The sequence below is a fragment of the Triticum dicoccoides genome, chromosome 5A, assembly GCF_002162155.2.
Source record: "Triticum dicoccoides isolate Atlit2015 ecotype Zavitan chromosome 5A, WEW_v2.0, whole genome shotgun sequence".
NCBI classification, from domain to species: Eukaryota; Viridiplantae; Streptophyta; class Magnoliopsida; order Poales; family Poaceae; genus Triticum; species Triticum dicoccoides.
In genome coordinates, this window is record NC_041388.1 from 160,106,686 (window position 1) to 160,133,168 (window position 26,483).

The 26,483-nt window shown below is 43.9% G+C and overlaps 1 protein-coding gene across 1 annotated transcript; it reads right to left on the reverse strand.

The window, feature by feature from the left end:
• Positions 1 to 13,968: 13,968 nt before the first annotated feature.
• On the reverse strand, positions 13,969 to 17,344 carry LOC119300627 (putative polyol transporter 1). Its single transcript, XM_037577528.1, has 3 exons — positions 16,968 to 17,344; positions 16,317 to 16,663; positions 13,969 to 15,244 (listed from the first exon to the last, which is right to left on the reverse strand). Exons 1-3 carry the CDS (start codon positions 17,110 to 17,112, stop codon positions 14,210 to 14,212), a joined length of 1,527 nt encoding a protein of 508 aa, XP_037433425.1. The 5' UTR covers positions 17,113 to 17,344; the 3' UTR covers positions 13,969 to 14,209.
• Positions 17,345 to 26,483: the final 9,139 nt, after the last annotated feature.

Here is a 26,483-nt window from a genome sequence, read left to right on the forward strand (position 1 = left end):
CTTGAATGTGTCTGTGGACCTTGTCGCCGAATTGGCGGTTTGCCTCAAAAGGCTGCTTTGCACTTCTGCTGCAAGGGACGCAGTGTGCTCCTCCGTGCGGAGCGAGCGTTCTGTGTTTCTGTTAACTATTATAACCCTGCGAGGTCCTGGCATTTTGAGCTTGAGGTATGCATAATGTGGTATCACATTGAATCTAGCGAATGCGGTTCGTCCGAGTAGTGCGTGATAGCCACTGCGGAAGGGGATGATATCGAAGATTAACTCTTCGCTTTAGAAGTTATCCGGAGATCCGAAGACCACTTCCAGTGTGATTGAGCCCGTACAACAGGCCTCTACACCTGGTATGACACCTTTGAAGGTGGTTTTTGTGGGTTTGATCCTCAAGGGGTCTATACCCATTTTGCGCACCGTATCCTGATAAAGCAGGTTCAGGCTGCTGCCACCATCCATAAGGACTCGAGTGAGGTGGAATCCGTCAATGATAGGATCAAGGACCAATGCGGCAGAACCGCCATGACGGATACTAGTGGGGTGGTCCCTGCGATCAAAAGTGATTGGACAAGAAGACCGTGGGTTGAACTTTGGGGCGACTGGCTCCATCGCGTAGATGTCCCTGAGTGCACGCTTCCGTTCCCGCTTGGGGATATGGGTTGCGTATATCATGTTCACCGTTTTCACTTGGGGAGGAAATTTCTTCTGTCCTCATGTGTTCGGCAGCCGGGGATCCTCCTCGTCGTCACTATGCAGCCCCTTTTCCTTGCTTTCGGCATTCAACTTGCCGCCCTGTTTGAACACCCAGCATTCTCTATTAGTGTGGTTGGCTGGCTTATCGGGGGTGCCGTGAATTTGACACGAGCAGTCGAGTATGCGGTCCAAACTAGACGGGCCCAGATTGTTTCTTTTGAACAGCTTTTTCCGCTGACCGGATTTAGAGCCACTGAATCCGTCATTGACTGCCGTGTCTTCGGCATTATCGCCGTTGTTGCGGCACTTGTATCTGTTGCGACGTGGATTGCCGTTGCTATCTCTGGCCTCCGATGTGCCAGGGTTGCTTGCTGTGTTGTTGCTACGGGCCAACCAGCTATCTTCGCCCGCACAGAAGCGGGTCATGAGTGTTGTGAGGGCTGCCGTGGACTTTGGCTTCTCTTGGCCAAGATGTCTGGCGAGCCACTCGTCACGGATGTTATGTTTAAAGGCTGCTAGGGCTTCGGCATCCGGACAGTCCACAATTTGGTTCTTTTTGGTTAGGAACCGAGTACAAAATTTCCTGGCTGACTCTCTGGGCTGTTGTGTTATGTGACTCAAATCATCAGCATCCGGTGGTCGCACATAAGTTCCCTGGAAGTTGTCCAGGAATGCGTTTGCCAAGTTCTCCCAACTTCCGATGGAGTTTGCTGGCAAGCTATTTAGCCAATGTCGAGCTGGTCCTTTGAGTTTTAACGGGAGGTACTTGATGGCGTGTAGATCATCCCCGCGGGCCATGTGAATGTGGAGGAAGAAATCCTCTATCCATACCGCGGGGTCAGTAGTACCATCGTATGATTCAATGTTCACGGGTTTAAACCCTTCTGGGAATTCATGATCCATTACTTCATCAGGGAAGCATAGGGGGTGTGCGGCGCCTCTGTGCCAGGCTATGTCACGACGCAGTTCGTATGAGTCTTGTCTGCTGTGTTCGACCCAGCCAGATTTGCTTTTGGTATATCTAGCATGACGGTCATCGTCATGTGTTGGGGCGCGCCCTCGTGATCCGAAGATCGATCTTTTGTGTCCTACTTTGTTTTCCAATACGTCTCACAGGTCCTGTGTGTTACCCCATGCCTTGCTGTTCTTGTTTGAATGGCGATGGGGTGCGGGCTGGACTTCGGGCTTATATGCCACTTTGTCTCGGCCACGAGGTGGCCGGTCTGCCGCATCATATGCTGGAAGCGCAGGCTTTAATGCTTCCTCTTCAAGTTGGGGTAGCAACCTGCGCTTTGGGAAACTTTTGATTGGGCGCTCGAGTTCGTGTTCCTCGGCTGCCATGACCTCAGTCCATGTATCCGCTAGCAGATCTTGCTCAGCTTGAAGCTGTTGTTGCTTTTTCTTCAGGCTTTTTGTTGTGGCAATAAGCCGGCGCTTGAAGCACTCCTGTTCGACGGGATCCTCAGGCACGATAAATTCTTCACCGCTGAGGCTCACCTCGTCTTTGGAGAGAGGCATGTAATTGTCATCCTATGATTCTCCGTTTGCTGCCTGTTCCTTGGGGCTGGCTTGCCCATCCTCCTGCTCAAAGCCTGGCTGGAGGGGATTGTCTTCGTCTTCGGCACTATTTGCAGCGTTATTGTCTCCTGTGCCGGTATCGCTGTTTTTGCTATGGCGGGGCTTAGAGCCGTGCCGATGACGCCGGTTCTTGTATTGCTTCTCGGGGGGATTATCCTCCGTTGCCTTTTTGCCATCGCTTTCTTTGGGGGTGTCCACCATGTATATATCATATGATGAGGTGGCAGTCCAGCGCCCTGTGGGTGGTGGTTCCTGTTCGTCTCCCACATCGTCGTCCATACCATCGATGTCTTCGGATTCGAAGTCGAGCATGTCGGTTAGGTCATCGACAGTGGCTACTAAGTGGGTGGTGGGTGGGGAACAAATTTCGTCGCCGTCCACTTCCCACTCGAGCCGGACATAGTTCGGCCAAAGGTCTCCTGACAAGGAGAGAGACCGTAATGAGTTTAGCACGTTGCCTAGGGGCGAGTGCTGAAAGATATCCGCGGAGGTGAACTCCACGATCGATGCCCAATCAGATTGGATGGGCACAGACATGAGCGGTTCGGAGTCTGTGGTCAGGGATGAATCCGAGTGTCCGGCAACACAGGTCTCATAGGAGGTGAAGTCAGTATTCGGCTCTATCGCCGCTGAGTGTGCGGCCTCCGTGGTGGGGTCCATCCACCCATCCTCGGATGGCGTGATCTGTTCCGGATTGAGGGCCGGAGTAGTTACAGGTGTGATCTCCCGAACACTGTCCGATGGCAGAGCTAAATCATGCTCATCGTGACTGTGCGGCGTACCTGACATGGGTTCAAATCCGTCAAAGATCAAGTCTTCGCGGATGTCGGCGGTATAGTTCAAGCTTCCAAACCTGACCTGATGGCCAGGGGAGTAGCTCTCGATCTGCTCCAGATGGCCGAGCGAGTTGGCCGGTAGTACGAAGCTACCGAATACTAAGATCTGTCAGGGGAGGAAAACCTCACCCTGGATCGCATCGTTGCCGATGATTGAAGGAGCCATCAAGCCTTATGATGACAACACAGTGAAACTCTCAATGAAAGCACCAATGTCGGTGTCAAACCGGCGGATCTCGGGTAGGGGGTTCCGAACTGTGCGTCTAAGGCGGATGGTAACAGGAGGCGGGGGACACAATGTTTACCCAGGTTCGGGCCCTCTCGATGGAGGTAATACCCTATTTCCTGCTTGATTAATCTTGATGATATGAGTATTACAAGAGTTGATCTACCACGAGATAGGAGAGGCTAAACCCTAGAAGCTAGCCTATGGTATGATTGTTGTTGTCCTACAGACTAAAACCCTCCGGTTTATATAGACACCGGAGGGGCTAGGGTTACACAGAGTCGGTTACAAGGGAGGAGATCTACATATCTGAATCGCCAAGCTTGCCTTCCACGCAAAGGAGAGTCCCATCCGGATACGGGACGAAGTCTTCAATCTTGTATCTTCATAGTCCAACAGTCCGGCCAAAGTATATAGTCCGGCTGTCTGAGGAGCCCCTAATCCAGGACTCCCTCACCGGGGTTGCTGGCACACAGTTTGGTGAATCTTGATTTGTTGCGGGTGCCAGCCCTACCCCTCTATTTACACATTGAGCCCTAGGGTCATTTCTTGGAGAAAGAGCCTCCTCAAAGTCGGTTTAGCCCGCAAGGCAAGAGTCCTTCTCGGACTCCAGGACCAGACGCCAGGGTCCCTGGCGTCTGGCCTCTGGCCTTCGCAAAACTTCCTTTTGCACCTTCCTTAAGCATTGTGGGTTTTACCTCTTGTCCCAAGTAAGGTGTTCTCGCAGCAGAACATTTCAGGAAACATCCAAAACCCCTTCCGATGAATTCCGGAACCCTTCCTGAAACCAAAAACTATTATCCCATATGTCAATATTTACCTCCAGACTATTCCAGAGCTCCTCCTCATGTCCCCGATCTCATCCAGGACTCTGAACAACACTCGGTCACCAACAAACATAACTCATATAATACTATATCATCAACGAACGTTAAGCGTGCGGACCCTACAGGTTCGAGAATGATGTAGACATGACCGAGACGCTTCTCCGGTCAGTAACCAATAGCGGGACCTGGGTGCCCATATTGGTTCCTACATATTCTACGAAGATCTTTATCAGCCGAACATTTATGACAACATACATAGTTCCCTTTCTCCGTCGACATGTTATTTCCCCGAGATTCGATCGTCGGTATCTCCATACCTAGTTCAATCTCGTTACCAGCAAGTCTCTTTACTCGTTCCGTAATACATCATCCCATAACTAACTCCTTAGTCACTTTGCTTGCAAGCTTCTTGTGATGCTATATTACCGAGAGGGCCCAGAGATACCTCTCCGTCACACGGAGTGGCAGATCCCAATCTTGATCCATGCCAACTCAACAGACACCTTCGGTGATACCTGTAGAGCATCTTTATGATCACCCAGTTACGTTGTGACGTTTGATAGCACAAGGTATTCCTTTGGTATCTGAGAGTTGCATAATCTCATGGTCGAAGGAATATGTATTTGATATTAAGAAAGCAGTAGCAATAAACTAAACGAACATATGCTAAGCTAACAGATGGGTCATGTCCATCACATCATTCTCCTAATGATGTGACCCCATTATCAAATGAAAACTCATGTCTTGTGGTTAGGAAACCTTAACCATCTTTGATCAACCATCTTTGAGCTAGTCTAGTAGAGGCTCCCTAGGGACACAATATTTGTTTATGTATCCACACATGTATTTAAGTTTCCGGTCAATACAATTATAGCATGAATAATAAACCTTTATCATGATTAAGGAAATATAATAATAACCATTTTATTATTGCCCCTAGGGCATATTTCCATCAGTCTCCCACTTGCGCTAGAGTCAATAATCTAGGTCACATCGCCATGTGATTAACACCCAAAGTGTTCTAACGTGTGATCATGCTTTTCTTGAGAGAGAGGTTTTTAGTCAACACGTCTGCAACATTCAGATCTATGTGTACTTTGCAAATATCTATGTCTACAATGATCAGCATAGAGCTACTCTAGCTAATTGCTCCCACGTTCAATACGTATCTAGATTGAGACTTAGAGTCATCCAGATTAGTGTCACAGCTTGCATCGACGTAACCCCTTACGACGAGCTCTTCGTCCCCTCCATAAACGAGAAACATTTCCTTAGTCCTCTTTAGGTAACTAAGGATAATTTCGACCGCTGTCTAGTGATCCACTCCTGGATCACTATTGTACCTCCCTGCCAAACTTATGGCAAAGCACACATCAGGTCGGGTACACAACATGGTATACATTATAGAACATATGGCCGAGACATAGGGAATGACTTTGATTCTCTCTCTATCATCTACCATGGTCGGGCTTTGATTCTTACTCAATTTTACACATTGCAACACAGGGAAGAACCCTTTCTTTGACTGGTCCATGTTGAACTTCTTCAGAACTTTGTCAAGGTATGTGCTTTGTGAAAGTCCTATCAAGCGTCTCGATCTATCCCTATAGACCTTGATGCCTAATATATAAGCAGCTTCATCGAGGTCTTTCATTGAAAAATTCTTATTCAAATATCCTTTCATGCTATCTAGAAATTCTATATCATTTCCAGTTAGTAATATGTCATCCACATATAATAACCGAAATGCTACAGAGCTCCCACTCACTTTGTTGTAAGTCTGTATAAAACCATATGCTTTGATCACATCATCAAAGCGTATATTCCAACTCTAAGATGCTTGCACCAGTCCATAAATGGATCGTTGGAGCTTGCACACTTTGTTAGCACCTTTAGGATCGACAAAACCTTATGGTTGCATCATATACAACTCTACTTTAAGAAACCCGTTAAGGAATGCAATTTTGTAGTCCATTTGCCAAATTTCATAATCATAAAATTCGGCAATTGCTAACATGATTCGGACAGACTTAAGCATCGCTATGGGTGAGAAAGTCTCATCATAGTCAACCCCTTGAACTTGTCAAAAACCTTTTGCGACAAGTCGAGCTCTGTAGACAGTGATATTACCATAAGCGTCTGTCTTCTTCTTGGAGATCCATTTATTCTCAATGGCTTGTCGATCATCGGGCAAGTGGCCCCAATTCCATACTTTTTCTCATACATGGATCCTATCTCAGATTTCATGGCCTCAAGCCATTTGTCGGAATCTGCGCTCATCATAGCTTCCTCATAGTTTGTAGGTTCGCCATTATCTAACAACATGACTTCCAGGACAGGATTACCATACTACTTTGGTGTGGTACGTGCTCTGGTCGACCTACGAGGTTCTATAGTGAATTGATCTGAAGTTTCATGATCATCATCATTAGCTTCCTCTCTAGTTGGTGTAGGCATCACGGGAACAATTTTCTCTGATGTACTACTTTCCAATTCGAGAATAGGTACAACTACCTCATCAAGTTCTACTTTCCTTCCACTCACTTCTTTCAAGAGAAACTCCTTCTCTAGAAAGGACCCATTCTTAGCAACAAAGATTCTGCCTTCGGATTTGTGGTAGAAGGTATATCGAATAGTTTCTTTCGGGTATCCTGTGCAGATGCACTTCTCCAATTTGGGTTCAAGCTTATCAGGGTGTAGCCTTTTGACATAATCGTCGCATCCCTAAACTTTGAGAAACGACAGCTTAGGTTTCTTGCCAAACCATAGTTCATATGGTGTCGTCTCAATGGATTTAGATGGTGCCCTATTTAACGTGAACGTGGCTATCTCTAATGTATAACCCCAAAATGATAAAGGCAAATCTGTAAGAGACATCATAGAACATACCATATCTAATAAATTATGGCTACGACGTTCGGACACACCATTATGCTGTGGTGTTCTAGGTGGCATGAGTTGTGAAACAATTCCACATTGTTTTAAATGAAGGACAAACTCGTAGCTCAAATATTCGCCTCCGTGGTTAGATCGTAAAAGGTTTATTTTCTTGTTACGATGATTCTCCACTTCACTCTGAAATTCTTTGAACTTTTGAAATGTTTCAGACTTGTGTTTGATCAAGTAGATATACCCATACCTACTCAAATCATTTGTGAAGGTTAGAAGATGATAATACCCACCGCGTGTCTCAACACTCATCGGACCGCATACATCGGTATGTATTGTTTCCAATAAGTCATTAGCTCGCTCCATTGTTCCGGAGAATGGACTTTTAGTCATCTTGCCCATGACACATGGTTCGCAAGTATCAAATGATTCATAATCAAGTGATTCCAAAACTCCATCTGCATGGAATTTCTTCATGAGCTTTACACCAATATGACGTAAACGGCAGTGCCACAAGTATGTTGCACTATCATTACCAACTTCGCATCTTTTGGCATCAATATTATGAATATATGTATCACTATGATCGAGATCCAACAAGAATAGACCATTTATCAAGGGTTCATAGCCATAAAAGATATTACTCATATAAATAGAACAACCATTATTCTCTGACTTAAATGAATAACTATCTCACAATAAACAAGATCTAGATATAATGTTCATGCTCAACGCTAGTACCAAATAACAATTATTGAGGTCTAAAACTAATCCCGAAGGTAGATGTGGAGGTAGCATGCCGAAGGCGATCACATCGACCTTGGAACCATTCCCGACGCGCATCGTCACCTCGTCCTTAGCCAATATTCGCTTTTTTCCTTAGCTCCTATTTTGAGTTACAAATATGAGCAACTGAACTAGTATCAAATACTCAGGCGCTACTACGAGCATTAGTAAGGTACACATCAATAATATGTATATCAAATATACCTTTGTTCACTTTGCGATCCTTCTTATCTTCCAATTATTTGGGGCAGTTCCGCTTCCATTGACCATTTCCCTTGTAGTAGAAGCACTCTATTTCAGGCTTGGGTCCAGCTTTGGTTTTCTTCACGGGAGCGGCAACTTTCTTGCCATTCTTCTTGAAGTTCCCTTTCTTTCCCTTGCCTTTTTCTTGAAACTAGTGGCCTTGTTAACCATCAACACTTGATGCTCCTTCTTGATTTCTACCTCTGCCGATTTCAGCATCGCGAAGAGCTCGGGAATCATTTTTGTCATCCCTTGCATGTTATAGTTCATCACGAAGCCTTTGTAGCTTGGTGGCAGTGACTGAAGAACTCTGTCAATAACACTCTCAACTGGAAGATCAATTCCCAGCTGAGTCAAGTGGTTATGATACCCAGACATTTTGAGTATGTGTTCACTAATAGAACTATTCTGCTCCATCTTACAACTATAGAACTTGTTGGAGCCTTCATATCTCTAACCCGAGCATTAGCTTGAAATATCAATTTCAGCTCTTGGAACATCTCATATGCTCCATGACATTCAAAATGTCGTTGAAGTCTCGATTCTAAGACGTAAAGCATGGCACACTGAACTATCGAGTTCATGATAAATTTTAGTTCAAATAATCAAATTACTAATGAACTCCCACTTACATCAACATCCCTCAAGTTGTCTAAGTGATACATGATCCAAATCAACTAACCCATGTTCGATCATCACCTGAGATGGGGTAGTCTTCAATGGTGAACATCTCTATATTGATCATATCTACTATATGACTCACGTTCAACCTTTTGGTCTCAAGTGTTCCGAGACCATGTTTGTACATGCTAGGCTCGTCAAGTTTAAGCCAAGTATTCTGCATGTGCAAAACTGGCTTACACCCATGTGAACGTAGAGTCTATCATACCCGATCATCACGAGGTGCTTCGAAATGACGAACTCTGGCAATGGTGCATACTTAGGGAGAAAACTTTAATCTTGAAATTAAATGAAGGTATCATCTTATAATGCTACCGCCGTTATGTGCAAAATAAGATGCATAAAGGATAAACATCACATGCAATAAAAAATATGTGACATGATATGGCCATCATCATCTTGTGCTTTCGATCTCCATCTCAAAGCATCGGCATGATCTCCATCGTCACCGGCACGACACCATGATCTCCATCGTAGTGTCGGGTCGTCTCGCCAACTATTGCTTCTACAACTATTGCTAATGCATAGCGATAAAGTAAATCAATTACATGGCACTTAAATGATTGACATGCAGGTCATACAATAATTAAAGACAACCCTAAGGCTCCTGCTTGTTGTCATACTCATCGACATGCAAGTCATGAACTTATTACAAAACATGATCATCTCATACATCAACATATATCACATCATATCTTCACCATATCACATCACAACATGCCCTGCAAAACAAGTTAGAACTCCTCTACTTTGTTGTTGCAAGTTTTACGTGGCTGCTACGGGCAACTAGCAAGAACCGTTCTTACCTACGCAAAACCACGACGGTGATTATCAAGTTTTCTGTTTTAACCTTCTACAAGGACCAACTGTAGTCAAATTCCATTCAACTAAAGTAGGAGAAATAATAACAACAACGAGTACACAAGGTTATGTCTGCTTACCGGGCCAGAGTACCGCATGCCCATAACCTTCCCTAGTTGGAGGTACCGGCGAGAGGCACGACAATAGACCCAGTTAGGACCTTCCCATAAAGGTAAGCATGGTTGCACTGGTCAGTTCGATATGGTGGCACCATGACTCAGCCAACAGGTGTTCAAATTCAATTTAATACGGTTAAACTTGAATGCAAATATGCTGAGCCATGATAAAATAAAATGATACAATTACAATGTATGAGCATGATATCAACATAAGCACGGGTGCAACATAACTAGCCACCATATCAACAATGAATCATCTCCAACTGAGCATGGCATAATGAAGAGCATGAATATTACCAGTACAACACTACTCATAGCATAACATGACCACTAGCATCAAAAATAAACATCATGCAAGAACATATCAACAATGCCATCATGCAAGCATTTAACCAACTGGATGCAATGGAACATGCATAACAACGGTACCCGGGACAGACGACAGTCATGCTCCGAAGACCATTACCAACATCAACATATACTACTAGCAAGCATACACATATGAAAAGAATACTAGCAACTAGCAGGGCATGACAACTAGGTGCATAACAACATAGCAAGAAAGTAAGCATGGATCCATAAGCATTATCGAGACAAGTACAACCATATTTTAAGCAAGCAAACATTTCATAAATATTCAAGTTGAAAACCATGGCTACTGCATGACTATCATGCAAGTGGGTATTGTGGCTTGCTTGGGGTGACGAAGACTCCAGGAAGAAGTGCAGTGAAGTCGCGGAACGACACGTCGGACGGTACGTTCTCGGAGGGGGCTGATTAGGGGCAAAGGCAAAATGGTCATTTTCACTATGAGAACACCTAGTGAAAATGCTACCAAAAGATAGAGCTCGACGATACGAAGAAGTGAGCGCTGGTTTCACCTCAATCGGAGTTACGGTTGAAAAGTTGTGAGGAGTTGAAGATCAGGGACCAATATGTGAAGACTTTATCACCAACAAGTCCCTGACGGCTGAAAATAGAAAACGCCTTTCAGAGGAATACATTTTCAGAACTAAGAAAATGTATTCAAAGGTGAAGTAGAATGAAAGTACGCTTTCCTTAGAGGAAAACGTATTCCGAGAAATTCGTCTCCACTTACGCTGAGGTGGCAAGGGGTGGGGGCGATCGGGTCGTCTCCTTCCTCTCGCTCCTGTGCTCCCGTGAGCAGAGGAGAGGAAGCAGGGGAGGGGCGGCAAGGGGGCCAGCCGGCTCCGGCCACCTCCGGCCAGGGCGCGGCCACCGGAGGGTACGGGACGGTGCAGCGCCTCCTCCTGGAGCAGCAGCAGCGTTGGGGAGAGGCAGGGGCGACGACCGCTCGCGGGGACAGGGACACAGGCGGCGGACTCTGGTGATGAGCCCGGCCAACTCCGGCCACCTCTGGTCGAGCTGAGGGCACCGACGGGCTCGGGGGAGGACCGTGCACCCATTCGGAGAGTAGAGGGTACCGGGGAGGACTAGAATGGCTGCGGGGAGAGGAGGACAGAGAGGACCGAGGCGGTCGGGGCGGTGGTGGAACTCGGTGGTGCGGCCATCTCCGGAGAGGGGCGAGGGTGGGGCGGCTGAGTGGGATGAGGGGAACTCGGTGGACATCTCGGAACGGCGAGGGTAGGCTTGGTTTGGCCGGAACCATGCCGAGGCCGAGGCGGCCATGGCGAACTCCGGCGAAAAGAAGAAAGGATCGAGCGTTCTGGTGGGCGAGGAGGCTTGGGGAGAGGCTGGTGGGGTGTGGAGGGACTCGGGGCACATTTTAATAGCCGCGGGAAAGGCTCTGGAGCTCACAAGCGAGCTCCCGACCAAGCTTTAATGGTGGGCAGAGGCAGGGCGTTGCACGGCCATGGCGTTTACAACGCATTGATGGCGAACCACGACGAAGAACCGATTCAGGGAGACGCAGTCGAGCACGGGCGAGCTCCTGGACAAGGTTTGAGGTCGAGACGAGGAGGGAGGAGACGAGCATAGTGGCCGGAACAAGCCAGAGCTCGCCTGCAGCCATGACGCAAGCGTGATCACCATGCGCACTGGCGCAAGAAGCGCTCTTTGGCGTGGCCAACCATATCTAGTGGATGGACCTTGGTGCCCTTAGTCCAACTGAAGAAATAAATCGGTCCAGGGGCAAATAAGAGATTTGCACTTAGCTCCAAAAGTAAATCAGTAAGAAGGTGTTTGTAACTTCCTGTGGTTAAACCAGCTAGGTAAAGTGGTAACCAGTTTGTCTGATGATGATCACATACTAAGGTGATGCTGATCACCAAAAATCAGACTAATAGGAGGAGCTTAGATGAGGGTTGCAGTAGAAAGTGCAAATCTGGCCAGAATCAGGGATTTGGATGATGCACTCACATACTTGATCTCTGTGAGCTGAAATTTAGCAGAGAGGGGTTATATGATGACATGAAGCTGTTGTAAATATTTCATTCTATTTTAAAATACCAAAGTGGCACTTGCTTCACAAAGCTTCATTCTGGACAAAAACTTGGAAAAATTTCACAGGGCAATTGGATTAACTAGTTGAGCTAAAACTTGGTGGAGGGAGTTTATATGGATTCAAGAATGCCCTGGAATATTTTAAGCTTAAATGAAGCAATATAAAATATAGTTGCGTCACAAAATGAAAATCTGACCAGAAACTAAGATTTAGATCTGGGATCACATAGATGAGTTACATGATCTCATATTTGGAGGAGAGTCATTATTTGACAATAGTAAGGACCTTGCAAAATTTTAACTCATTTGGATATGTATAGCTTGTACTTCCTTCACAATCACTTGCTTCAGACATGAACTTTGAAAAATTGCTCAGGAATATTTACTAGGCAAATTGAGTTGAATTTTGGCATAAGCCAATGATATGGACAGGAAAAGCTGTCCAAGAATTTTGGGGTCAATCAAGCAAATATAAATAACACTTCCTTTGCAAAGTGCCATTTAGGACAGAATAGGAAAAGAATTATTGGAGGATTATTTTTGAACATGGCAATGAAATATTTTGCCATATTTGAGCAATATAGGACCCAAAAAATTTATGAGAATTATTTGAGAATTATAGGAGTGATAGAAATATAGGTTGCTTCACAACCTAGGGTTTTAAGGGTTATTCCTTTATCAGAAAAGAAATATTCCCAACAAAAGAATTTTGGGTTAGGACAAGGATGAAAATGACATGATTTTGGGATGATGATGAGGGTGACAAGCCACTATAAAACCTAGGAATACATGATCTTCCCAAGTTTCAGAACCACATAGCCACAGAAAAGCAAAACAAAACCGAAAATCTCAGAAAAAGAAAAGGGCAAAAATCCAGGCTGTTACAGCGAGCCTCTGAAACAGGATGTTGTATTGGTAAATAGACATACTGCCTTGCTTCAGATTGCGGAACTCCTCATGCTTACTCTCAGCAACACTTTGAGGAATGTGGTGAGCTTTGAAGTCCCGGCGGAAATCATCCCAGGTAATCACATGACCTCCTCTGGAATCTTTGTATTGTTGATACCACTCAGCAGCTTGGTCTTTGAGTTGGAACGAAGCAAACTTGACAAAGTCCTCAGGCCTGACGTTGCTACACTCAAAATGTTTGCAGATATCCACGAGCCAATCGTTAGTGTCTGTGGCCTCGACACAGTTACTGAAGGACTTCAGCTGGTTTGCGAGGAACTTATTGAGGGTAGCAAACTGAGCTTGATTGTTGCCTTGGCCTTGATTTCCTTGGTTACGCTCTTGCAAGAGTTGCAAAAGCATCTGCGTGTTGGTGTTGGTGGCGGCCATGACAGCTTGCCATGCCTCCGGAGGTGGAGGTTGTGGCGGAGGTTCCGGGTTCTGACACGTTGGAGGAGCCATCCTGAAGAGGGTGACATCCGTTAGCATCTTGAAAGACATATATTCAAGCTGAATCAATGGATCGAAATTGTAACATATAGCCTTAACATTCGAACAAGAATGAACGAATGAATTCCATAGTAAATGATCACACTTCCATAAAGTTGAGAAACCGCTTAAATAGAGATAGAAGATGTGCCAATCAAAATCAATTCCAACGGAAAGAGTTTCAAGAAACTGTGACGTAAAGTTATCTTGTCGTGTTTTAGGCTGTATTTATAATGAACGTGTTTATGGCTTAAATCGATCAGTTCTTAAGCTATGTGCTAAAGCATACAATCAGTATGAGTTAATGATCTAAGGACGCATTTCACTCGCTATTGATAATATCACAGATACTGCAAAGTACAATGACAAAAGCTTTGAGAAGCTTAATACCATCAATGATACCACATCATTGTATAGGGTTGATAGCAATCTTAGTTGAACAGTGCTCCGAGACCTCAGCATCACATTGTATTTAGGTTTGCCACTAGGATGCCGGTTGGCTCTAAATACCACAAACTGCTTGATCGGGCCAACACCAACAGTGACAATTCTTTACCGGTAAGAATTACAAGCTTCACCCCGCGCGCGCCGCGCCTGCTTGCACTCGCACATTATTGATCACTGCGTTGTCAGCGATGGCGACTTGGCGGAATCGTCGAAGAGCGCCTCCATCTCCTCGAGGGTCCTCCCCTTTGTCTCCGGCAGGAGTGCGTAGACGAAAACCCAGGACGCTGCTGCGCACCCCGCGAAGATGTAAAAGCTTCCGGCCATGCCCACAGCCTCGTACAGCGATATGAACGTCATCCCCACCACTGCGCTCATCACCCGGTTCACCGCCGTGCCTATGCCAGTGCCCTGCGCGCGTAGCCGGAGCGGCAGGATCTCTGACCCGTACATCCAAATTACTGGCCCGAACCCCAGCGAGAAGGTCGCCATGAACGCTGCGGCGGCCGTCACGCTCGTTGCAGCGGCCCACCACGCGGCGCTCCCGCCCGCGTGTGCCGTCGGCAACGCTCGAAGAGAGAAGCCTAGCACGAGCAGAGACACGGTCATGCCGCCCGCACTGGTGAGCAGCATGGGACGCCGGCCCAGCCGGTCAGCCAGAAAGAGCGGGATCACAATGGCCACAATCTTGGCGACGCCGAGGAGGATCGTGGCACCGAGAACCGCAGACTGGGAGGTCACTCCGGCGTGGTGGAACACCCGCGGCGCGTACAACACGAGCGCCGCGACGCCGGACGCCTGCTGGAAGAACTGGAGGCCGAGGATGGCGAGCAGCACGCGACGGACAGACCGCGTCGGCCGGATCAGTATGTCGCGCCAGACGCTTGTGGACCGGGTCGTCCCGTCGCTGCCGCCGGGAACGGCCTGCTTGGAGCTTTCCCGCGCGGAGGAAACGATCTCCTTGAGGCGGCGGTCAGCGAGGGCCGCATCGCCCGTGGTGCGGGCGAGGACACGGCGTGCTTCGTCGTGGTGGCCGTGGAGTACGAGCCAGCGCGGGGTCTCCGGCATGGCGAGGAGCGTGGCGACCGCGAGAAATAGCGGCGGGACGGCGCCGACGCCGATCATTAGGCGCCAGTTGACGTTGTTGGGGAAGCCGGCAAGGGCGGAGTCGGCGATGTAGCTGAGCAGAATGCCCGTGTTGCCCGCGATCTGACGTGGCAGGCATATAAAAGAGGGGGTGAGTAAGACAGCATGTATTGACCCATCGAAATTACTACATGAATTTATGACTGACAGGCAAATACCATGAGAGCTAAAATGACACTCGTACATCTAGCTAGATCTTTATATGACCAGTCTTTTACTTTCACATGGAGTAGGTAATTTGTTAGTTTTTCAATCTTTTCCCTCACGATCTCGATGAGAACATGAGAGTAAAAAATTGTAATGGGAGCTAGACGGCGAGTTTTGTCAGTTTGGCCCCAGTTGGATGTGTAATGTACCTGCTAACCGGGAAAGCGGAACTTGAGCGGATGACAAGGCCCCCACGCCTGTGCTCGAATCATCCAGGCATTCTTCGAAAGCAAGGGATGGATATGCCCCGCTCCTTACAGATCGTGATAGATAGATTGTATACATTGCTTTCGGTAAGATTATATTTACTCTCCCTCCTTTCCTTTCATCTACTCTTCTTGACAGAACAATAATTTGCGGTGCATTCATGCATGTGTACCCTGTGTGGCCAAGTGCCAACAAATCATGACTGGATAATAACTCTGCGTTACATCAGATATAAGTTCGATATACCTCCCCGCATCAAAAAGACAAGTTCGATTCGTATTCGCTTTATAATTCAGACAGTTAGTCTGACGTGAATCGTACGAACTAAAGTCGTCTCAATGATTAATCTCCCTCTCCCTCTCCCTCTCTCTCTCTCAAGGATTTTTTTATTAAAAAATCACTCTGTCTTTCTCTGCAATCATCTTTGAATAGTAGGAGTAGTATTTGTTTCCTCCACCCCACGTATACGTACTGATCCAGCAATCCTAGGGTCCAGTTCGATCTAAGAAAATATTTATATTCTATACTTAACCTAACATATAGTAGTAGTAGTATTTTATTAACACAACACTAGCACAGCCCAAAATAGGAATATACTGTAGCTAGCATCATACAGGCATTGCACTCGCGACAAGTATAGTTAATTTATTAACTAATTCGCTACAAAAGTTAATTAATTAATCCAGCCGTAAGATCAATTACTCCAAGGAATCGAGCAAACCTCTGGAATGGAGGAGAGGAAGCCACGGGACGCCGCCGGCGCCATCTCGGCGATGTAGACGGGCGCGACGACGAGGCCGAACCCACAGGCAACACCGGCGACGAGCTGTCCGGCCATCAGCACCGCGTATCCTCCCGCGACGCTGGTGATCGCCGAGCCGGCGAAGAACATGGCAGCGGAGAGCGCCATAGTGCGGCGGCGCCCGGCGCAGTCGCACGCCCAGCCCGCGGCCAGCGAGCCGACGAGGGAGTAGATGCTGGTGGCCCCGATGAGCACCTCGATCTGCGCGTCGCTGATACCCAGGTCGTCCTGCATGAACTTCTGCGCCCCGCTCATCACACCTCGATCTGCGACCACGCAAACCAGGTAGATCCGGCAAAAAATTAATCACGTACTCCATGAAATCGAGTTTCATTATACAGACCAAATTTACACGAATAGTCTTCATGTAAGATGAAAAGAGTGTTCTTAATTGATCTACTGACGCGATGAATTGCCGCATATCTGGCAGGCAGGCAGAACCTAGAGTAGATCAAAATAATTTTTTGATCCAAAACGTAGAAAGGTGCATGCATGGCAAACATGCATGGAAACATGCATATTCTAGACACGGCTAGATCATCTGCAGGTAGGGCGCACGGGTTTGCTTACTGTAACCGTAGATGACGGAGATGGCGGAGGCGACCAGGGAGCAGACGAGCGCGTAAGCGCTTCCGGCCGCGGCGGCGGCCTTCCCGCCGTCGCCGGGAAGCAGCGGCGCCTGGAGCTCGTCATGGCGCTGTTGCTCCTTGTCCATTACTATTATTATATCTCAAATGAATTGGAGCGTAGCTAGTTGACCGCGCGAGACCGTTGCTCCTCCGAAGGAACTTGTTTTATTTTTGGAGGAGAAACGCGAGAAGGAAGTGGGGATCGACTTCGCCGGAATCGATCACGAGTATATACACACACGATGGACTCGATTACGTGTTCACGCGGAGTTGGGCGCTGATGCTGTGGTCAATTACCTGATTAACCGAGCGCGCGCGCACACAAACGAGCACCGGTTCACACGTATATCGCCCTCGAGAGTGTCGGTTTGGGCCTATGACAAGTAGGGCCTTCGAGTCAGCAACATGCCAGTGCAAGATATTTGCCTGGCACGAGCACGTGCATGATTGTTATCTGGGAGCACGTGAGATAGTACTATCCGCTTTTATTTGGAAACTACGCGTAAGCTGGCACACTTATAACGTCTAGCTAAGATGCAGCTAAGCTCGTCATTCTTCTAGCGAATAAGCGCGTGGATGGTAATGGGCCACGATATTGTTCGCACCCTTGGCTTAGTTTTTCGCTCCCCTGTAGACTAGATAATTGCCCGTGAGATTTGTAATGTTGTGTGAATATTTTGCTCCCCTCATATATAGATGTACGTTCATTCATTTCAATATGTATGTATTCTATATTGAAAATATATTCCATATTGAAATATCAAAAACACCTCAAAATTTGTGAACAGAGGGAGTACTATGTTAGCTCATGATTTATCTGGCCATATTAATATGATTGTGTAAATCAATGTTACAAAATCCGATCCGTGATTTACCTGCCTAAATCTATTTAAGGATTTTACTAGCAAAAGAGTCTGTGTGTTGCAACGAGAGAGAAAATACCACACGCCCCTAACACAATAACCATGACTCAAGACCCCAATAGGTCCACATCCTTTATTTTAACATGACATATTATCAGTCTTGTCATTTATCCTTCTTCACACTCTCGCTCACGGACATGCATGGTCATAGATGGTTTCTTTCGTATCCAATTTGTCGTTTTGAGGTGTTCATTTTCAATTTGAATCGCACCGATACGAAAGAAAGATGGGTTATGCACTACTGGTTAACGTTGCATCCTAAATAAAATTTTAAAAATTATTATCATGTGAATAAACATCATATTCAGATTCTACACATTTTTCTAAGCAATTTTCACATATAACATGTTAAAATTGAAGTTAGGGTTTAAAAGATATGAATATTTCTTTGAAGCATTTGAATCTGTCCCTAACCAACATTTAAAAATGATCCATGGGTAAAAATAATAATAATATATTCATATTCAACACATTTTTCTAATCAATTTCATATATGACATGTTAAAATTGGAGTTACGGTTTAAAAGATATGAATATTATTTTAAACATTTGAATCTATATAAAAATGTTATTTTCTAGAGGGACAATGGCTTTATTAACCAAAATGTCAGGGGGGTTTCTGAATAAATCAAAAATCTTTCTATTCCCATTTAAAATAGGATTGCGGGTTGATTAGCCGAAATCTCAGGGGGTTTTATGAGAAATATGAAACATTTTCCTGCTCTCACTTCAGTTGGGACCGTGGGTTGATTCCGCGAAATTGTGGGGACTTTTCTGCAAAATGTACAGCGACAGACCACCAGAAACAGTACGCACTTTATTATTATGGAGAGATTTCATAATCACTTATTGGCTTACCAAAGAAATTTATTTGGTAAGTTAATAAAAGGTGAGAACGTTAAGGTGTTTCTCAAAAAATGGTACTAAGGAAAAGGATAAAAGGTTGGACGAAGCACTCTTCCTGGCAAGAAAAGGACGATTATTCTTCTTCTCAATAAGGAATAGATAATCATTTATTGTCTTACCGAAAATATATGTTTATTTGGGAAGTAAATAAAAGGTGTGACAGTTAATGCGGATTTGGAATGGTACTCAGAAAAGAATGGATGGTTGGACGAAGCACTCTTCCTAGTAGGAAAAGGAATGCTATTCTTTTTTAAGGAAGATAATCACTTATTGGCTTATCAAAGAAAATATATGTTTATTTGGTAACTCAATAAAGAGGTGGGACAGTTAATGCGGTTTTCAAGAAAAGGTACTCAGAAAAGGATGAGAAATTGGATGAAGCATTCTGTGTGGGAGGAAAAAGAAGATTTTTTGTAAGTTGTAAAGAGATAGTAGAGATGATAAGCCTGATTTGCTTTCTTAGTGCAACACGTCTAATATTCTTACATAGGATATTGCGCCAATACACACGTTTAGGGCCTCTTCTAAGAAAAACCCATGACTTTAGAAGCTTTCAATAATACCACCGACTATGGGTAATGACCAACAAATACTCTTGAATTGGATGGATTAACCGGTTGACACAAAAAATGAAAACGGGATCCACATGTCATTGACTAACAAAATGACTAGGCATATAATCTCCAAACCTAGACTGGCTCAAGATGGCGGAGCTGGGCTGCCACCAAGCTCCTCTTCCTGAACCTAGCAGAGACGACGAAGAGCCCTGCACATATGCATGGCGTCTCTTCACGCCAACCCTTACCTTTCCTGGCCTCACACATCAACCTCGACCATTACCTGACTTATTCTCCCTCATCCCCCAATGCCACAACCACACACACACACACACACACCCTCTCATAGGTTGACCTCTCTTGCATCTTCTCCTCCCTCGCACACAGTAATTCTCGAACCCACGTCATCGTCCATGATTCCCCTAGGGCCCTGCTACTTCTTGAGCTTGCATTGATTTTTCCCTTGAAGAGGAAAGACTGATGCAGCAAAATAGAGATAAGTATTTCCCTCGGTTAAGAACAAAGGTATCAATCCAGTAGGAGGTACAAGAAAGTCCCCAATAGATGCACATGCACTTGCACACAACGCGAAAAAGGGGTTGTCAATCCCTTCACGGTCACTAGCAAGAGTGAGATCTAATAGAGATAGGTATAAAAGATAAGTAAAAGGTAAAATAAAATGAATATAAATAATATGCAGGAAGGTATTTTTGTGTTTTTGGTTTTATAGATCTGAAAATATATGATGAGAAATAGACCCGGGGGCCATAGGTTTCACTAGAGGCTTCTCTTGAAGAAAGCATACGGTGGGTGAACAAATTACTGTTGAGCAATTGATAGAAAAGCACATAGTTATGATGATATCTAAGGCAATGATCATGAATATAGGCATCACGTCCATGACAAGTAGACCGACTCCTTCCTACATCTACTACTATTACTCCACACATCGATCGCTATCCAGCATGCATCTAGAGTCTTAAGTTCATAAAGAATGGAGTAATGCCTTGAGCAAGATGACATGATGTAGAGGGATATATCCAATCAATATGGTAAATACCCCATCTCTTTATCCTCAATGGCAACAATACAATACATGCCTCGCTACCCCTACTGTCACTGGTTGAGGACACCGCAAGAATGAACCCATCACAAAGCACCACTCACATTGCAAGAGAAACCAATCTAGTTGGCTAAAGCAAATCGATAGATCGGAGAGAAATACAAAGCTATCTTAATCATGCATAAAAGAGTTCATAGAAGACTCAAATAATATTCATAGATAATCTAATCATAAATCCACAATTAATCTGTTCTCAACAAACGCACCGCACAAGAAGATTACATCGAATAGATCTCGAAGAAGATCGAGGAGAACATTGAATTGAAGACCAAAGAGAGAGAAGAATCCCTCTAGCTACTAGCTATGGACCCGTAGGTCTGTGGTAAACTACTCACACATCATCATAAGGGTAGCAAGGTTGGTGTAGAGGCCCTCCGTGATTGAATCCCCCTCCGACAGAGTATCGGAAAAGGCCCCAAGATGGGATCTCACGAGAACATAAGCTTGCGGCGGCGGAAAAGTATTTTTGGTGTGCCCCCTGACGTAAGGGGAATATTTGGGTATCCATAGAGTAGAGATTAGGGTTAGAAGAGCCGCGGGGGGGGAGGGGGCACAAGCCTAGGGGGCTCCCCCTAGGGCTTGTGGCCTCCTCGTCAGTCTTCTGGCCTCCTCCCGAAGCTTCCTAGGTGTCTTGTTGTCCAAGAAAAATCGGCAAAAAGTTTCATTCCGTTTGGACTCCGTTTGGTATTGATTTTCTGTAAAAGACAAAATCAAGGAAAAAAACAGCAACTGGCACTGGGCTCTAGGTTAATAGGTCAGTCCCAAAAATGATATAAAATAGCATATTAATGCATATAAAACACCCAAGATAGATAATATGATAGCATGGAACAATCAAAAATTGTAGATATGTTGGAGACGTATCAAGCATCCCCATGCTTAACTCCTGCTCGTCCTCGAGTAGGTAAATGATAAATACAGATTTTTTGATGTGGAATGCTACCTAACATATTTATCCAAGTAATTTTTCTTATTGTGACATGAATATTAAGATCCATAAGATTCAAAACAAAAGTTTAATATTGACATAAAAACAATAATACTTCAAGCATACTAATGAAGCAATTGCGTCTTCTCAAAATAACATGGCCAAAGAAAGTTATCCCTACAAAATCATATAGTCTGGCTATGCTCCATCTTCATCACATAAAGTATTAAATCATGCACAACCCCGATGACAAGCCAAGCAATTGTTTCATACTTTTGATGTTCTCAAACTTTTTCAACTTTCACGCCATACATGAGCGTGAGCCATGGATATAGCACTATAGGTGGAATAGAATATGGTGGTTGTGGAGAAGACAAAAAGAAGGAGATAGTCTCACATGAACTAGGCATATCAACGGGCTATGGAGATGCCCATCAATAGATATCAATGCGAGTGAGTAGGGATTGCCATGCAACGGATGCACTAGAGCTATAAGTTTATGAAAGCTCAAAAAGAAACTAAGTGGGTGTGCATCCAACTCGCTTGCTCACGAAGACCTAGGGCAACTTGAGGAAGCCCGTCATTGTAATATACAAGCCAAGTTCTATAATGAAAAATTCCCACTAGTATGTGAAAGTGACAACATAGGAGACTCTCTATCATGAAGACCATGGTACTACTTTGAAGTGCTAATAAAGCAATCATGCCTTCTCAAAATATCATGGCTAAAGAAAGGTATCCCTACAAAATCATATAATCTTGTCATGCTCTATCTTCATCACAAAAAGTATTTATCATGCACAACCCCGGTGTTAGCCAAGCAATTGTTTCATACTTTTGGTGTTCTCAAACTTTTTCAACTTTCACGCAATACATGAGCATGAGCCATGGATATATCACTATAGGTGGAATAGAGTATCGTGGAAGTTGTGAGGAGAAGACAAAAAGGTGAAAGTCTCACATCAACTAGGCAAATAAATGGGCTATGGAGATGGCCATCAATTGATATCGATGCAAGTGAGTAGGGATTTCCATGCAACGGATGCACTAGAGCTATAAGTGTATGAAAGCTCAAAAGAAAATTAAGTGGGTGTGCATCTAACATGCTCGCTCACGAAGACCTAGGGAAATTTTAGGAAGCCCATCATTGGAGTATACAAGCCAAGTTCTATAATGAAAACTTCCCACTAGTATATGGAAGTGATAAAATAGGAGACTCTATATCATGAAGGACATGGTGCTATTTTGAAGCACAAGTGTGGCAAAAGGATAGTAACATTGTCCCTTCTCTCTTTTTCTCTCATTTTTGGGCTCTTTGGCCTCTCTTTTTATTCGGGCTCTTTGGCTTTTTTATTTTAAGTCCAGAGTCTCATCCCGACTTGTGGGAGAATCATAGCCTCCATCATCCTTTCCTCACATGGGACAATGCTCCAAAATGATGATCATCACACTTTTATTTACTTACAACTTGATACTAGAACAAAGATATGACTCTATGTGAATGCCTTCGGTGGTGTACCGGGATGTGCAATGATCTAGCGTGACATGTATAAAAAACATGAACGGTAGCCAAGCCACAAATACTATGTCAACTATATTATCACGCAAAGCAATATGACAATGATGGTATGTGTCATAATAAACGGAATGGTGGAAGTTGCATGACAACATATCTCGGAATGCCTATCGAAATGCTATAATAGGTCGGTATGGTGACTGTTTTGAGGAAGGGTATATGGTGGGTTTAATGCACTGGCGAAAGTTGCACGGTACTAGGCTAGCAATGGTGGAAGGGTGAGAGTGCGTATAATCCATGAACTCAACATTAGTCATAAAGAACTCACATACTTATTGCAAAAGTTTATTAGTCATCAAAGAAAAGTACTAATACACATGCCCCTAGGGGAGAGGTTGGTAGGAGTTAACCATCGTGCGCTCCCGACCTCCACACAAAGGATGACAATCAATAATAAATCATGCTCTAACTTCATCGCATAACGATAGACCATACATGCATGCTACGGGAATCACAAACTTTAACACAAGTATTTCTACTAATCACAATTACTATCTAGCATGACTCTAATATCGCCATCTTTATATCTCAAAACAAATGCAAGGAATAAAACTTCTCATATATTCAATGCTCTTTAGGAAAGTTTTTATTATATCCCTGTTGGATACCCATCATATTAGGATCAAATTCATAACCTAAGCAAATTACCATACTATTTTTAATACTCTCAAAATAATATAAGTGAAGCATGAGAGTTCATCTATTTCTACAAAATAAAATCACCGCCATGCTCTAAAAAGATATAAGTGAAGCACTAGAGCAACTACCTAGCTCAAAAGATATAAGTGAAGCACATAGAGTATTCTAATAAATTCACGATTAACATGTGTCCCTCTTAAAAGGTGTGTACAACAATGATGATTGTGGCAAACTAAAAAGCAAAGACTCATATAATACAAGATGCTCCAATCAAAACACATATCATGTGGTGAATAAAAATATAGCCTCAGGTAAATTTACCGATGGATTGAAGACAAAAGAGGGAATGCCATCCGGGGCATCCCCAAGCTTACATGATTGGTTTTCCTTAAATATTACCTTTGGGTGCCTTGGGCATCCCCAAACTTAGGCTCTTGCCACCCCTTATTCCGTAGTCCATCGAATCTTTACCCAAAACTTGAAAACTTCACAACACAAAACTCATAAGCCCCGTTAGTATAATAAAACAAATCACCATTTTAGGTACTGTTGTGAACTCATTCTAAATTTATATTGGTGTTACACCTACTGTATTCCAACTTCTCCATGGTTCATACCCCCCCCCCCGATACTACCCATAAATTCATCAAAATAAGCAAACTACACAACGAAAATAGAATCCGTCAAAAACAGAACAGTCTTAGTAATATGGAAATTTCGTATACTTCTATAACTCCAAAAATTCTGAAAAATTAGGACAACCTAAGCAATTTGTATATTGTAAAAAATTCAGAATCTTATCACCCTCCAGTGAATTTTAATAATTCTGCTACTAGGTGCAATATGTTTTTCAGCAAAATCAAATCAACTATCACCATAGACCATCCCAAAGGTCTTACTTGGCACAAACACTAACTAAAACATGAAAAAACAATTACTACAGAAGTAATATTGTGTATTTACAATAAAAACATAAAGGAAAAAATATTGGGTTGTCTCCTAACAAGCGCTTTTCTTTGAAGCCTTTTAGCTAGGCATTGATAATTTAATGATGCTCACATGAAAGATATCAATTGAAACACGAAGAGAGCATCATGTACCATGTGAAAAACAAGTTTAAGTCTAACATACTTCCTACGAATCGAAATTTATAGGCAAACAAATTATTAATACAAGCAAAAACTAGCATATGCAAGGGAGAAGAATAAAACATTGACAAGCTCAACATAACAAGAGGTAATTTAGTAACATGAAAATTTCTACAACCATATTTCCCTCTCTCATAATAATTAGATGTAGGATCATAATCAAATTCAACAATATAGCTATCATATAAAATTTCCTCTTCATGATCCACATGCACAAAAGTTCTATAATCTTCCAAGATAGTGGGATCAACTAAAGTCATGACCTCTCCAAACCCACTTTTATAAAAAAATTCATAAGATTGGTCATACTCCAAAGTAGTGGGATCATTATTACCTAGAGTTGACACTCTTCCAAACACACTTTCAATATTATTCCAAACACTATTATCAATATCATATTCATCACGAGGCTTAAATAAATTTTCAAGATCATAAGAAGAATCACCCCAATCATGATCATTGCAATAAGTAGTGGACATAGCAAAATTGGCATCCCCAAGCTTGGGGTTTTGCATATTATTAGCACAACTGGCATTAATAGAGTTTATAATAACATCATTGCAACCATGATTTTCATTCAAGGAGCTATCGTGAATCACTTCATAAATTTCTTCTTTTAGCACTTCATCACAATTTTCAGATTCACGAATTTCAAGCAAAACTTCATAAAGATAATCTAGTGCACTCAACTCACTAGCAATTGGTTCATCATAGTTGGATCTTTTAAAAATATTAGCAAGTGGTTGAGGATCCATAAAACCCTTTTTTCTTTGCTTCTGATTTGCAATAAACACACAATTATGGCAAGCAAAATAGCAAACAAACCAAGTAATACATAAAGGCAAGCGAAAATGCAAATAAAAAGGCAAATATTTTTGTATTTTTTTGAAAATGTTTTAGAAGTGGGGAGAGGAAAACAAGAGGCAGATGGCGAATAATGTAATGCAAGAGATGAGAGTTTATGATAGGTACATGGTAGGCTTGATGTAGAACCTCTCCGGCAATGGCGCCAGAAATTCTTCTTGCTACTTCTTGAGCTTGCGTTGATTTTTCCCTTGAAGAGGAAAGGGTGATGCAACAAAGTAGATATAAGTATTTCCCTTAGTTAAGAACCAATGTATCAATCCAGTAGGAGGTACAATCAAGTCCCCAATAGATGCACCTGCACAAACTAACAAACACTTGCACACAATGCAAAAAAGGGGTTGTCAATCCCTTCACGGTCACTAGCAAGAGTGAGTTCTAATAAAGATAGGTATAAAATATAAGTGAAAGGTGAAAGATCGTGGATATTGCCTACAGGGTGGGGGGTGAATAGGCGCTTAAAATAATTACGGTTTAGGCTTGAAGAAATGCGGAATAAACCTAGCGCTTAATTTGTCAAGCACAAGAACTACAACAACTAGGCTCACCTATGTGCATCAACAACTTATGATGAGCAAGATAAACAACTAAGTGATAGAAAGATATACAACATGGAACACTATGACTATCACAAAGTAAAGTGCATAAGTAAAGGGCTCGGGCAAGAGATAACTGAGGCACGCGGAGACGATGATGTTTCCCGAAGTTCACACCCTTGTGGATGCTAATCTTCGTTTGGAGCGGTGTGGATGCACAATGCTCCCCAAGAAGCCACTAGGGCCATCGTAATCTC